Below are 15,243 nucleotides of genomic sequence, written 5' to 3'. Positions count from 1 at the left end.
TGGACTTAGCTGGCCTATAAAGGGGCTTAAATATTTTTCGAAAATCATTTTTGCCTTTATTAATTCCATTTTTGCTGGTGCTGCGAAACAAAGCGAAAACTTTTTGCATAGTTTGGCCAGCAAGTTTAGCTTTACCGTTAGTTTATTACGCCATTGTTGGTGCTGCGTCTTTTCTCTATTATTTTTTTTATTTTTCTTATTGTTTTTTATTATTGTTGTTTACTTATTTCGGTGCTATTGTCTAGGCGCTTCTTGTAATATTTTTCTTTCAGCCACCGGCCACGCCCACTGCCCCGCCCCCGCCGGAATCTTGGTTCTGGAAGATAATTTCGCCTCTTTGTTTTGCGTGGATTCTCCGTGCAACGCCTAAGTGGATCACGCGCACACAAACCCGGATACTGGGGATACGGGACACAGAAATATATATAATATACATATACCCCGGTGCCCGAGAAAGCCCCGCCGATACAAAGCCCATCATCAGGACGACACGAAAGAGGTTTGGGACTCGCAGTGGATTTTTCCTGAATAGAATACAATTTTCTGTGCATTTGATTACAAAAGGGATTCATGTGCTTAACTGAAGGCACAATGCCCGGAATGTTCGACTCATTTTATGCCCCTTTGAGGCCCATTCCGAGCACTTTCCCTCTTTCTTCGCTCCGCCAGGATTTGCGGAATTCATCAATGCAGTGCTCAAGGTTTTAGTATTGGGCATCAAGGTTTCTAAATTAAATTCAGGAATTTTCTGGCCATGTTACAGTACAGTAATTGCATTGTTTTTGGTTGACAAAGCCTTGTGCCAGTAGCTAAAATAGGTCAGAAGTGCCAAATGAAATTCTAGTGTATTTATTTGAATTCCTAACAATTTAAAAATATTTGTATTGATGTTTCATATGGTTTCAAGCTTACAAATTGCATATTTTTATCAAGGTTATTGATATGCAATTTTGTGAATATTGGCAAATGGTACAAATAACTATAACTAAATGGCACATTATAATCTGCAAAAAAATTCTTCACTTCGAAATAAATTAGTTTACCACCAGTTTATTCGAAATGAAATGAACAAATAAAGTGCTGATTGGTTGACAAAAAGTAAGCCTTTTAAAGCCAATTAAAATGGGTCAACGTTTGGAAATTACCCAAATTCAATTTGTCAAACCCAATTCGGGCAATTGACAGAGTGTGTATTTTTTTTGGCAATACATAAATTAAATTTAGCAATCGGTTTGGTGGGGTTAGTGGGACACACATATGTATTGCATTTATCGACCGATTTCGCATAATAAGCGATTACCTACTTCGACTCCGGCGGAGAGCGGAAATATTGATAAATGATCCGCCCACGTTCGTGGACAATTTCACAAAACCAATTCGCATCGAACGAATTCATTGTTCGGTGTTTTTGGAGCCCGGATGGCTGTGGAAATCGGAGGGGTCTTCGGATCCGGAGGGGCCTTTTTGGCAATGCCACTGTGCCGCGGGATGCCAACGCATCAATACTCGATTTGGCATCGCTCCCTCGCAAAGTCCGCCTCCCCAACTTTACCCCCATACACCCACAAATTTCTCCCCAAGTTGCGAACTACAAATGGAATTTATTACGCGTTGCCTGATTTCTATCCGCTGGCTGCAATTTATCTTCCATAAACATTTATCTGCGCATTTGACTGTGACTTGTCCCCGTTCTCCAGGGATCGCTAAGCAGCTGAGTCATCGTCACTCGGCCAAGATTTATTATTAAAGGGACTGGGGATTGAAAACAAGCAGGTCAAAGGGTATCGTGACCCATAAAGACCACATTTAAATTTTAAATATATTTGTGAACCACAAAACTAAAGTATTTAAAATGGTATTGGAATGGAATTGGATATCTGAGGCCTTATGACACTAGCTTAATTTTTAGCTACTTGACCAATTTTAATTTAAAACATCATGGAAAATTTAAAATATTTAAATATATGTATTCATAAAAGTTTGTTAAACTGTAGATGCCTTGTTTTTCTAGGTAGATTTTTTAAAATAAACCTTGTTAGCAAGTCTAAAATCAAGTAAGTGTGAGTAATTATATTGCATTATATCCGTTTATTATATATGAGAATACTATTTGAATTTAAATGTGATTGCACATACTTAAAGCCGCTAAGGAATATAGAAAGCTAATTTAAATTGATGAGAAAATAAGAAGAGTTATTTTAAAGGCAAGGCCTTTGGCAATCTTCAAGTTCATTCATTTTAAATCTGACATAAAGGGGTAAGGCATTAGGGAATTTAAGTCAAATAAAGCCAGTCTCAATTAATCAAGATCTGCCAGACAATCATTTCCTCACTCGTGGAAGTTTTCAGGCAGTGAAAGGAAAGCGCCAGCAGATGATTGCTGCGGCTTGTTACAAATCTCATTTCGTATGCGCAAGGATTTAAGGAAAATTAAAATTTATTGCCCATGGAAAGTCCTTGGTTCCCTACCCCTTTTCCACCCCTCAGCCCTTTTTCCTTTGTGAACTCAACCGTTGACGTGGGAAGACCGCATTGGACTCCTCGGCCGAAACTCATTTTGGATAAATTTGTATGTAGACGAAGGGTTGGGGTATATGTATATGCCGCAGTGGACCAGTTGGTCCCACTGCCATTCCCATTCCGGAGCTCCTGCTCCTAAGCCCCAGGTCCAAATCCATTCATTCATATTTATGCCACACAAAGAGCAAAAGTTTTATGCCACTTCTTCGTCCCCGTCGACAGTTGTTTTTCTCACAAATTTATTGGCAGTCGGCCATCAGCTTCTGTTTGAGTTGGACTCGGGTAGAAAGTGGGGGGAGTTGGAGTAGGATCCCGGCAACGTGACATATTTTCAGGATTGTATAATGTTCGCATTATTGCAAGGAATCGCACAATGCGGCGGGGAAATTGGGATGGTGAACAGAAGCGAGCGAGCTGTCAGTATCCCTCGTCAAAACATACGCACTTCCGCCATTACTGAAGAAACCCAATAAATGTTCAAATTAAAAAAAATAACTCAAGAGATGCTCAATTTCAAAGTATCCAACAAAATTCAGATGAAGTTGTTCCTTTAATTTTATTTCCATCTTGAAAATTTTACAAAATTGTTAAAAATGTATTTTGCATCCATCTTAAAAATGTAAAAAAGTTTTACTATTAATATAATTTTCGTGTTGAGCATACAAAAATATTCATATTTAACTTACAATCAATAAACAAATACAATAACTAATTAATCAAAATTGTATCCTTTTGTTGATACAAATTATGAGAAAACATCATGAAAATTTAAATAAATCAACTAAAATCAGCATAGAATAATGTAAAAATAAACACCTTTATAGATTTTCGAAAGGAGTGATATGATTCGACGCCATGTTTCACACTCATTTAAAATGATCAATAAAAGCACGCCCAATTTACCTTAATTGAGCGCAATGCAATTATCAAAATGCGAGTCCCCAAGTAATAAACTTGTTAATATACGGTTATATAATTACGAGCAAATATCGCACACATAATTGTAAATGGAGGGTTAACAAGCATGTGAAAGCAGAGTTCCGGTTTTGTGACAGTCGCAAAGTTTTCGGAAGGTACATACACGCATACTATTAGAAGCTCACACAAAGTAATTATGAAAACCACTTTCAAATGCCTCCGAAAGCCCCCAAAAAACCTCTATATACACATACATATGGTTTTAAGTATATATTTACTTATGAAAGTAACCGTTTGCAAGTGTTTTGGCAGAATGGAATTTGAGTGAGACCCAACAAGTTTGCCAGGAGACTGGCTGCTCGTGCGAGTCATTATAAGTTACGCTAATCAAGTTGAACGTGCGACCGCAATTTGGCGGTGAGTGGGGGGGGGGGGGGGAATCCACCCTTTCAGGGGCGGTAAGAGGATGTGGCAGTTAGTGGGCGTGGCCACCAACCGGATGCCTGGCAGACGACACCAAAGTGGCTGAGAGAGCTGAAGAAAGGAAATGACAATTCAAATTAAAGACACCAGTCCAGGAGGATTTTTTTTTGGGGGGGGGGGTTGTAAAAAGGTACTGAAACGGGCAGGCTGGAAAGTGGGCGGCAACCACGCCCACCACTCGCATTGCCACTTAACATGAAATTAATTATGAAACTTTTGTGCAAAATTTTGTTGAACGAGTTGAAAAGTCTTCAATGCTGCTCGACAGTGTAATAAGTAGGGGGCCAAAAGGAGTTGGTGGAAAAGCGGAAAATCGAGGGGGCAGTAAGTATGTGGCCGGTAAAAAAGTTAACGCGCCCCGGCGATGAGCATGGGAAATTAAGTACACGCCACGTGGGCCGCAAGTCTGCTGGGGACAGCCTGCGAGGGGAGCGCGTGCGGCTCGCGTTTGTGTCTGGGTTTGAGTTCGAGCTTGAGCTGGAGCTGGAGTCTGTGACCACAGCAAAAGAGGAGCAGCAGGGGCAGGATCAGGAGACACAGGACCTGAAGCAGGAACCCAAGCAGCCGGGACCGAGGCAGCAGCGAGTGCAGCTAAGCGTCGCCAGGAAATGAGCAAGACAAACGAAATTAGAGCAAAGCACAGTGGTGCGAGGGGAAAGTTAAAAAAAACAGACTGTAAAATAAAATAAAATATTTAAAATATTATAAATTTTAAAAGAAATATGGAGTTTTGCCATTGAAATACAAAAATCAACTTGGAATTTAAAATTATTCGACTCATAACTCGTATTTTAATTAGATACATTTTTTGAATAATTATCATAATTTAAAAGAACCTTGGCCTTTAAAACAATTTTTATTTAAGGTGTCTAAAAGTATGCTTTTTTTAAATTTATTGTTAAAAAAATTTAAAAGTAATGTCTTTTCCTATAGCCTACATTTATATTCAACGGTATATGTATAATGTACATAATTACTTACTTTTTTCTTGGCTAAGGTAAACAGAAAAGTAATCAGTGTATACAGGATAGTCGTTAAAAATATTCTTTTGCATACTTGTAGGTGCCTTAAACTACATTTATAACTCATTTAAAAACTTCAGTGATTTGTGGCACACCTAATACATTAGTTATCAGTTATAACTAAGACTTATAATATTTATTGAAATCCCAAAAGAAACTGTTTCCAGTGTGTTGAGTAGCAAAGCCTAGTTAGCATCGGCACTCGTCACCCGACTTTTTTCCGCGGAGGCTGCAATTAGGCTGCATCGCATTCAAGAAGAGTGGAAGGGAAAGAAAAGGACGGGAAATGGAGGGGAAATGGCAGTTGCGTCAGCAGCAAACCGGAAACGAGCCCAAATAAGTATGCAGCGAACTTTTTCTGCGCCCTCGACTAGCAAACTTTTGCATCGACTGCAACTGCGACTCCGCCTGCGAATCCTCGATCCCACTTTCGCAAAAGGAGGCGGCGCCCCCAATTGCCGGCATGCAAGTTGTTTTACTTCAAATTTTAATTATGATTTAATGCTAAAATACGGAAATAATTTGCACCAACAACTTTCGTCGCCGGAACGCAAACTGCACGAGTTCGAGGCACGGAGTCGCGTCGCTCCGCCCGAGTAATTCCATTTCATGGGTCGGCAATCGCGGTCGCCATTCTCTGTTTAGCCGTATCGGGGAAACCATATACATACGGGCACACTTCCGTACCCCTCGAACGGCTCATAATCAGACTACTTCCGACACCAGGCTTGTTAAGTAAAAATTACTTTCCTGAAGGCACGAGCAAAGTATATGTTCTTTAGCTTAAAAGTCTACCATTTGTGGTGGTTGTTTTGGAATGATTAATACTTTCAATTGGCATCTTAATCATTATCTTATGCATGCCTTGAAGGAAGGAAAACCTTATCTAAATTTTTGAAGCAGCAGAAGAACTCAAAATTTAAATATCATAAACCATAAATTCCTTGTTGTCAGGTTTTAGCCAGGCAATGCTCTAGTTTAAACTAAAAGTATCAAGTTGATAATATCAAGGAAAAGGTTGCCTACTCTATATAGAATACTTTTTAGCATTGACAAATCGATTTTCCCAAAGAGCCTGGCGATAGAAACCTCTGCGCTCGTAAAATGAATATCACGATAAAGAAACAAAAATGTTTTTTCGAAAAATTAAATTTCTTTTTAACTTCCTCTCACAGACAACAAACTAGAATTTTAACTTTACATTGAGAAGTCATCCCTTAGTACTTTACCTTTAGGTATATTTCTTTTTTTTTTGAAATAAGGTAAATAAGCTAAAAATTCGAATTTTACTTGGACTTCAATTATGTGGAATATTGGGAAAACTTACTGAAAACTAATTTTTACGAAGACCGAAATTCCTGGGGCCCACAAATACGATGGTTCTTAAATGAATGCCTTCGCACGTGCTTCTGTACACATGTAAATACTTTTGTGTGCACGTTGACATTGCATCGTAAAAATGTATTTATTTGTTGTTTATTTGCCACATAAACAATATGCGGAAAGTGAATGAATTACCACAAAAGCTTGCCACACAACGTTATAGCCCTGCCATTCGCATGTGTATTTATATACTTTTGCGTGAGTGCGTGGTGTTTATATGTTTATAGTTCGAGGATTTCCATTTTTTCCGGATTTTTCCGTTCAGCAACATTTAAATGCACTTTTATTACATTTGCTCAAACAAATTTTTATTGTCGTGCAAAGGAAATGGCACAAAAACATAAAACTAAGCTGTTGACAGATTTCATTGTACAAGACGAGCAAAGCTTACGGAGGGTGGAAAATGTCCACTTCATATGTACAATGTACATATGCTCGTATAAAATGGCATATTATTTTCTGCTATGTCAATGCAGGGATATATATTTTTATTTAAATAGACAGCATATATTGGTTATATAGAAAACAAGTGTACAAGAAAAAACCTTTTAGGTTAAACATACCCTTATACCAAAAATTAAAATTGTTTTTTGTGAAGTTTGATTGTACAGTACAATTCAAAGAGTACAGAAAATAACTTTTACTTCGATTTGTTGGATACTTAATATAAATTAAGAGTTGGAATTGTTTGGTATCATATACCAGAAAGTCAGAAAATATATTATCCAAAATGTATCTATAAGTAATATATATATGTATCTTTAAACTCTAAAAGCAGTTTAATGTAAGTAACATCTTGTTTTGCAGAGAACATTTTTTCACAATTATTTAATATATCCGTATAATATGCTCTATAAATAAAGTTCTTATATAAGGGGTACTCACAGTGTTTACTCTTCTCGGCGGCCACCTGGCTGCCTGGTGTCTGGGCGAGAATGGCGAAGAGTCCGAGGAGGATTAACAGCCACTGGGGAATGCTCGACCCCGAACTTTGCCTTTGGGCCAGGGTCCCTGACCGCCGGACTGGTTCTCCATCAGCTGCCGCTCCTCGGGCGGTTCGGAATCGGGATGGGGATGGGCAGTGGGTGGGCGAGGAGGTGGGGCCGAGGTGGGTGGGTGGCCCCGGCCCACAGGATGTGGGCATCAACAGCATCGCCGAAGCTTCGGTGGCTCAATTTTCGCGGCTTTCGCTGGCTGCTTTTCCGGCTGCCTAAAAAGTCTGCTTCGCCTTTGTTCGCTCGCGCTGATTTCTTGTCACGTTCGTCATTCTCCGGCAATTAGAAGCTTTCATTTATGAATTTCCCTCCTCGCAAATGTGTCGCCTCATTGGAGATTAACGGGTTGCGGCCAGCGTTCCAATTCCGCTCTGCAAACAAAAAGTGCATTTAGTTAGAGGAAATGGTATTTGATGGCCGAAAAAATTGGCAACAGCTTGCGGCCAGTGGATGAAAATGGATAATGGTCGCTGCAATTCATTTTCCGACGCTCTGACATTTCTGTATTTTATTTTTTATATACTTTTTTCACTTAAAAATTTGAAATTTATTACCCTCGAGGGAAGGATACATTTTCTTCAAAGTTTTATCTCTAGAACTAAGATTATTTAAATGCTAGTGATGTATGTTTATTATTTTCCTGAGACTCTAGTTTCATTTATGGTCTCCCTCTTTTTTATTCTTTCAGCTTAATCCCACATGGCAATGCCCACTGGATTGGGTCAATATTTGGAGGCGTGAAGACATCTCATAAATCGAGGCAATCAATGCATAAATTTAGCCACTGGGAATGCAGGGCAGTTCGCACTTACGTAAGAGGGCATGCAAAGTGAAATATTACGCATACGCAGTGTGGACGGGTTTATCATGGCAGCGCAGGCCATGAATACATTGTGGCTCCATGCGAAAAAAAACTGGTTGTGTGGGCGGGTGTTAAAAAGTAATGAGACTGGCCATAAGGAGCTGCCGCCGATTTCCAAGTACTGCCCAGCTGCTCCACTTTGTTCCTTATCCCCTAGCCGAATGGAAAAAGGCAAAACGCCATGGGGCTTCGGTTGCAAGTTTATCACACTTGCAAATCGTCGCCAGCTGCTCCACATAAAGCGAAATAATAATGAGAAATCAGAGGCAGCCTGCAAAAAATGCAACATATACATCACGGCACACACACATCCAATAAGGGGTGCATATATGTATGTCGGACTGAAACTAGGACCCGCAGCCAAATCGGAGGACATGGCCAGTGACCGTGTCACACACATTCCCATTCTGGCGTGCCTGACAGCCAGCCAACGTTCCAATTTCGTGTTTAATTAAATCTGATTATAGCTTTTCACTTTGTCCTCTTTTGTGAGCCACTTTTTCTGCGCCTGGCATCTCCCCACGGGTGGCTTTGTGCTCAGCCCGGCCCCAAGATAATTTCATTTTTATAAATTCCAATCTAGGGGAACGTTTCTTGAGTTTTTCCTTTACGTAAGGAAAAGATAATTACTTAAGTGGTGGTTTTATCTACTAAAATATATTATAAGCTAAAAAACTGTCATCCACAACTCAGAAGTGTAAATACGATGTAATATTTAGGTACACTTCAAACAGAACCATTTGAAGGACTAACCATAAGGCACCACTGAACCAAGCAAGAACTATTCTAAACTTAAGAACAGACTTTGACAACTCCAAAATTTAAGAAACAATTTAATTTTTAGCTACCATAATGCTCCACTGAACCAAACCAAAACTGTTTTTCCAAACGTTCAGTGATTAAAGCCCGATGCGATGGAACCAAAACTTTCCACTAAACACCGAACAGTCGAGGACAAGCTACAAAATGTTGGGCAAGGAAAACTACAATTAATAAAATACCCGAGCGAGGAAATCCAGCTACGTCGATTCGCTATTCAGGAAAAACACACACACGTCTGTGACCTAATATTCACACTTGCACACAAGAGTCCGCACATGAAAGGAGGTGTATTCGGGATATGGATGGGATATGGGGACCCTGGATGTGTCAGGCGAACTTGTATTTCCATGGCTGCTATTTTCCTTTTTCGTACTTTTTGTTATTGTCCCGGCCACCATGGCAACCAATTTTCTGGGCAGTTGAGAAAATCGCTATCGAAGGGACATTAGAGGATACATTCTGCCTGTTAGCGACGCCGACCAATTTCGTGTGTGCTTTTTCAGCGACGAGAAATAAAAGTTTACGCTTTGATTGCCCTCTAATTTACAAAATTCGAAAAATACGAATCAAAGCGAATAATTTTGAGTTGGCTGAATGGAATTCGGCTGCCGTATGGCCAAGTTCCATAGTGAAAATGTGCGGAAAACGGGGGAGTTGGGAAATTGGGAGTGGCGGAACTGGGAAGCCGCATAAATTACCAGCACTACCAGTTCAACACAAAGAAAAACTGAAAATAAAAACAAAAGCCGCTTTGCTCGCTCCCTGGAAACATGGCCAGCAGTCACAGTAGCAGTTGCAGTAACAGCCACAGTCACGGGGAACAAGAGCAGTAACGACGGCTGAAACTATGGACAATATGGAAACACTACGTGGCTGTGAAGAAAAATTAGGCGACATACAATTAATGGCCCTGTGGGGTTTCATCGTCAAATCACTTTGGAGCCCACATTACTGGGGATTTTTATGTGTTCCGGCTATATTTTCTTTTGTTTGATTTTGATGCCCTAGTGCGCCCTAATATTTACGATATTCTATGGTGTTTTACTAGTACTATGGAAAAACAAAGGGCTTTGCATAGAGAGATAATAAGAATGGAGGGTTCCGGGGGCCGAAGTTTGCATTCTCTGTCATGTCCATTATTCTGGGGCAGCCAGGCAAAACATATTTAATGGGAATCTAGGAGGAAGTTACAATGAGAAATTACTTAAGAAAATATTTGTAAGTCCAAACCCATTTGCAAACCACTTGATTGTAAGTTGTATGATCATGATTACAATATATTTATATTTATTCTGAAAGCTTCTATTGTCCAAACTAATTATCCTATATTGATCATGTATTCAGACTTAAGTTGGGAATAACATTAACAACTGAAAAAATCTACTATATACACTTAGAAAAAAGCGTCCTTGATTTTAGTTTAAGTTAAGTAAATATTGCAGGACTTACATCAATTTGTTGTCCACTAGTCCTTAAATTTATATGGGCGGTTCCAAATTTTTAAGGCGAAGTACAGTGCTTAGTGAATGTTTAGCGAAGAATACTTTATTATTCCCTAAGTTAATGCCAGTGGAGTTGTATTTAACTATAAACTGGTAATACTGTTAAAACCTCTCCTTCTTAATTTTTGAAGGTGCATTTTTAAATCAGATTAGGATGAGTTTTGATATGCTGCTGTTCACTGGCACTTACAGCCCATTTTAGTGACTTCCAGAAACCGTCCGACCTTATCATACGAGTACATTTTAAATATTTATGTACAATGCATGACATAAAATCGTGTTCGCTCCCTACACCTGAACCATTTTGGACAGCGCGTTAAAAGCACACAAAAAACGCTCACTTTGGCTTTCAGTAAATACGGGGAAAGCGGTGGAAAGAAAAGCGTTGGCAGAAGGGGTGGTGAAAGCAGTAGCAGCAACAATGGCCGAAAGGGGGAGTTGGAGTTCCGAAGGGACACCCTTTGTCGTGTGTTTGTCGTCCTGGGGCTGAAATCGTGGGGGAGCATTCACCGACACCTCGGCCACACACACAATGCAAATGTATTAACTGCAGGACGTTATAAACAAAAGAAATTACGTTATGGCGGCGGAGTGTTTTATGTTGGCAACACTTGGCCAACACCAGCTAGCGAATGCGAACGGATTTCGCATTTTTTCTCCACCCCGTCTACACGGTGAAAATTTATAAATACTTTTATGATGGTTGATAGTTCTTCTTTCAATTTTTAAATTTTTTCGAAGTACATTTCTATTAAACTCCACTAATATTATCATACCCCTTTATTAGACTGACTAACTTTATTGTCCAAAATCAAAATTCTTTTCAATTACACTTCTGTGAAACTGCACTCATATACCCTTTTATTTTCTGACTAACTTTTTTGTCGAAAATCCTTTAAAGTTAAGCCTACAAAACTAATACGAAACAAGCGATTCCAAAAAATGTTTTTTTTTTAATTTTTCTAAAAATATGTACCACCCTATTTAAATGCCATTATAATCTTTTTTAGCCAGGGACTGTTAGAACTTATAATCTTTAAATATTACGAATTAAAAATAGTACCCCTATCCTGAAAAGTTTTTGTAAAATGACATTCCTGATGAAAATGATATGATAGGTTATGCTTTTTTTTCTTGGTGCATGCATGTTTGCCAACCGCTTTTCCCCGTCTGTCCGTCCGTCCGCCCTGTCCGCCAGTGCCCGTCCCTGTCCGTCCAAGTCCGTGTCCGTCCGGCTCGGCATCCGCGTCCGCGTCCGTGTCCGCCAGTCTCCGTCCGCGTCTGACTCACGTCTGCACGGGGCATGTCTATTTGTCTGCTGAAAACGGAACCGAGCTGCCAACAACAACAAACGGGGGCAGGAACAGAAACACGTCACTATGTGTGAGTGCAGTCGTGCTCCACGGCGAATGAGTAATTTCAGTGGCAAGAAGGGGTTCTTTCATTTTCGAAGGGCCAAGGAGAGGGCCGCATTGTTTTGGCCGTCGCTTTCGTTTAGCTCTTTTGTGCGAAACATGTTTGCGTGTATTTTTGAAGTCATTTTCTGCAGCATTTAGTCCTTTTATGGGTTTTCCATGATGTCTCTAAAGGACAGTTTTACAATTGCTCCCTTTATAAACTGAACTTTGTAAAATATATGATTATCATTGGAGTTTATTTGCTGACTCAGTATTATTAAACTATATTTTCTCAAGGGCTTGTGCTTTTTTAGTGATTTTTCAACACTTTACTTTACAAATGGCTTCAATGGAGTGTTGACATAACCGCCTCGCTCTGCCACTCATGATGCCCATTTCCTTAAGCTCCAAAAGTGCCAAATCATGAGATTGTGCTGCCATGGCGATTGCGATGAAAAACCGTGAAAGTGGAGGACTATGGGTCCAAGGACATGGCTTAGAGAACGGGTGTTGACAAGAAACCCTAACGAGTGACAGCTGAGACAATCCCAAGACGCAAAAAGCAGCCGCAATGATGACAAGAGCAATCGGACGCCGAAGTACGAAGAAATCAAAGCCCTCGATTTGCCTTTCGGCCAAATCCCACTGACAGATTAATGGCGGGGGCGTGCCCGGGGCGAAATCCAGGACCAGGACCATGTCCATGTCCATGTCCACGTCCAGACAAGAAACCGCAATCGCAATCAAATTTATTTATTTATTTTTATGTTTAGCCGTTGGCAGTTTTCTCATTTGTGCCCAGCGCAGCACATAAGCTGACAGCCCCATCAACTTGTTTTCCCGCTCGGTGGGGAAAGGGGGTTCTTGGGGGTTGGTTCGAAAGGGTCGAGGTCAGGCTAATGATTAATACGCTTGCTGGTCCAGCAACTCGGAGTGTGGCGGGTTCACCGCAGCAGCTCTGCAGCATTATCTCGTCTTACGGTACCAATTAACGAGTCTAGAATGAGTTTGGATCGAATTTGGGTTTAGCCCGTTTAAAAAAAGGTTGACTGAAAGTTTCATATTCAAAATGGGCCATCTCTATAAAATATTTTGTTATAAAGCTGTTTAGCCCTATATGGTAGTACCGTTTCCTTATAACCATTAAACCGAACTTAACTTATCGGAACTTTGAATAATGGAAGTTCAATTAAGGGGGTCTTGCTATCTTGGGTAAAATAAAAAAACTTTGACAGATATTGTTTTGGCTATATGCTGGAGAACCCTTCCGAATTTTGACTGAAGGTCGAAGTTCTAAAAGTAATGTTTTCTATTATAGTTAAAATATGACCTATTGATTTTCGCAAGCCTATATTATTATTATGTTTGGACTTGGGGAAGCTTTCAATCAGAAATGTTGGAAATTACGTTTTTCTTCCAATCAGAGATTTGTTGTTTCCCACTGACGTGCTAGTTAGGGAATCCTGACTGTTTTTATATGGGTCCCTCGAGTGCTGGCGGGGATTACGGTTCGCAGCGAGAACTACTGGGCTTTATGGAGTGCGGACACAAATAAATCACCTGTCGGGGAGCCTTGGCTAAGACCTGGTCGAACAAAAAATATAAATTAGAAAATCCAAAACGGAGGAGAGAGTGGGAAAGGGGGGGAAGCAACAGAATAATCCTCCATTACCACACTTCCTGACCTGACCCTGGCATGTGCGATAGTGTGTGTGTGTTGGTGTGTCCGATGGCACTACTTTCACACATTCGCCTGCTGCTATAGTATGTACTCCTGCACACGCACACATGTGTATATATGCCAGGGATATGCGTGAAGGACCTTCGCCGTCGACCACACCGCACCACTCCGCCGGACGTGCGAGCGAGACGGCAGCCTTAACAGAAGTCCTTGGTGCGCTCTCAGCAGAGGGGGAACGCTCTCTCGCAAAGAGAGAGAACCAGAATACTACTCGCTCGTAGTACTCGCAGTCGGGGGCGTAAAATGTGTAAAACTCAACTTGACGGCTCCGTTTTGCGGCTCTCTGATGAATGAGATTAACCGGCGAGCCGAAATCCACCCCCTTTTCGGGCCTCGCGACAAATGAGTGCAAATGACCTCAACGCAGGACAGGGAATACGGGAGCAGCAACCCCCGATCCTGTTCCTTATCCTATTTCTATTCCCGCTACCGCTACCGTTACCGTTCCCGCTTTTCTGGTCCCCTAAAAGCGGTGCCCATCCGCAATACTCGTTCTTCTTGGCTTTTTTACGACACTGTAACTGAATTTATTATGCACTTGGCTTATGTTGTTTATGGATAATTCCATAAAGTTCTGCACAGCAGCCGATTAATTAAAAATCGCATGATGTTTTGCATATCATATAGCTCTACTCACACAATAAAGATTGATCACTTAATATGCACAAATGAACCTTGCACTTGTTATTGTGCCAAAGTTCCAGCGGTTATTTTTAAGCACAAGCTTTTTGTATATGGAATATTCAGTTCAATTCTCGATAGTATATTTCACACAATTGCGGGTTGGGACAGCGCGACGAAAAGCTCCTCACTCAACGTTTCAACTGCGACTGTGACTCGTTCGATTTAAATGGCGATTATTTTGGCGTCTCGCCACAAACTTTTACCTCCTTTAACACTCGCTGTTAAAAGTTAACAGTCAAAGCTAACAGCGTCCAGCAAGTGGACAGCACCGCTGTTAGGCTTATCGATTGCCAAGCCGTGTGCGAGCGAGACGGCTAGACAGCTCCACTGAGACTCCAAAAAAGGGTGGACAGCTTTCTTTTTTAGCTCAGCGTAGGAAACTGTTTGTTGCAGGTGTATTAATCACTAGCAATTCACTTTCTAGCACAAGATTTAATCTATTCTTTGTATTTGTTTATATTTTCAACGCACTGGCGATGCACATCTCTTTCAAACGAACCATTGTGGCAACCGGAGCGGAGCAAAGTTGAAGGCGAACTGAAGCCGGCGCCTTTGGTGGTAGAAAAAAACCTGCCACCCAAAATGAACCACCCCTGCGGCAAGTTCTCTCGCTCTCTCAGCACACATTGCAAAACTCCCCCCACTTTTCTCTCTTGGACTTTCTCCCTTGTTTTGTTTCTGTTAGGCACAGTTCACTGTACTCAAATTTGGCGCCCTATTAGAGTACAATTTTTTTCTGAATTGAATTACTATATTGAGTTTTGGATTTATTCCATGATAAAAATCTGTGTCTATAACTAATGCAGCAATTGCGTAAAATATACTATTGAAAATTTGTCTTTATAATCATAGTATAAAGCTTGTACATATGTAAAAATAATCGCTAGATCTTTCTCAAAATTACAAGCCCAAGG

At 40.6% G+C, this 15,243-nt stretch overlaps 1 protein-coding gene across 1 annotated transcript in view; it reads right to left on the bottom strand.

Annotated features, from left to right (window-relative positions):
- The window catches only part of LOC119553309, a 37,201-nt gene extending 22,710 nt beyond the window's left edge, over nucleotides 1-14,491 (bottom strand). The window contains exons 1-2 of the mRNA XM_037863635.1: nucleotides 14,283-14,491; nucleotides 7,212-7,692 (exon numbers count right to left, since the gene is read on the bottom strand). Of these exons, the coding sequence (XP_037719563.1) occupies nucleotides 7,212-7,479 (268 nt within the window). The 5' untranslated portion in view covers nucleotides 7,480-7,692; nucleotides 14,283-14,491. The remainder of the gene's footprint in view (nucleotides 1-7,211; nucleotides 7,693-14,282) is intronic.
- Nucleotides 14,492-15,243: the final 752 nt, after the last annotated feature.

The sequence above is a fragment of the Drosophila subpulchrella genome, chromosome 3L (genome assembly GCF_014743375.2).
Source record: "Drosophila subpulchrella strain 33 F10 #4 breed RU33 chromosome 3L, RU_Dsub_v1.1 Primary Assembly, whole genome shotgun sequence".
Taxonomy (NCBI): Eukaryota; Metazoa; Arthropoda; class Insecta; order Diptera; family Drosophilidae; genus Drosophila; species Drosophila subpulchrella.
The sequence above is the reverse complement of the archived record's forward strand: the minus strand, read 5'-3'. Positions and strand labels throughout refer to the sequence as shown.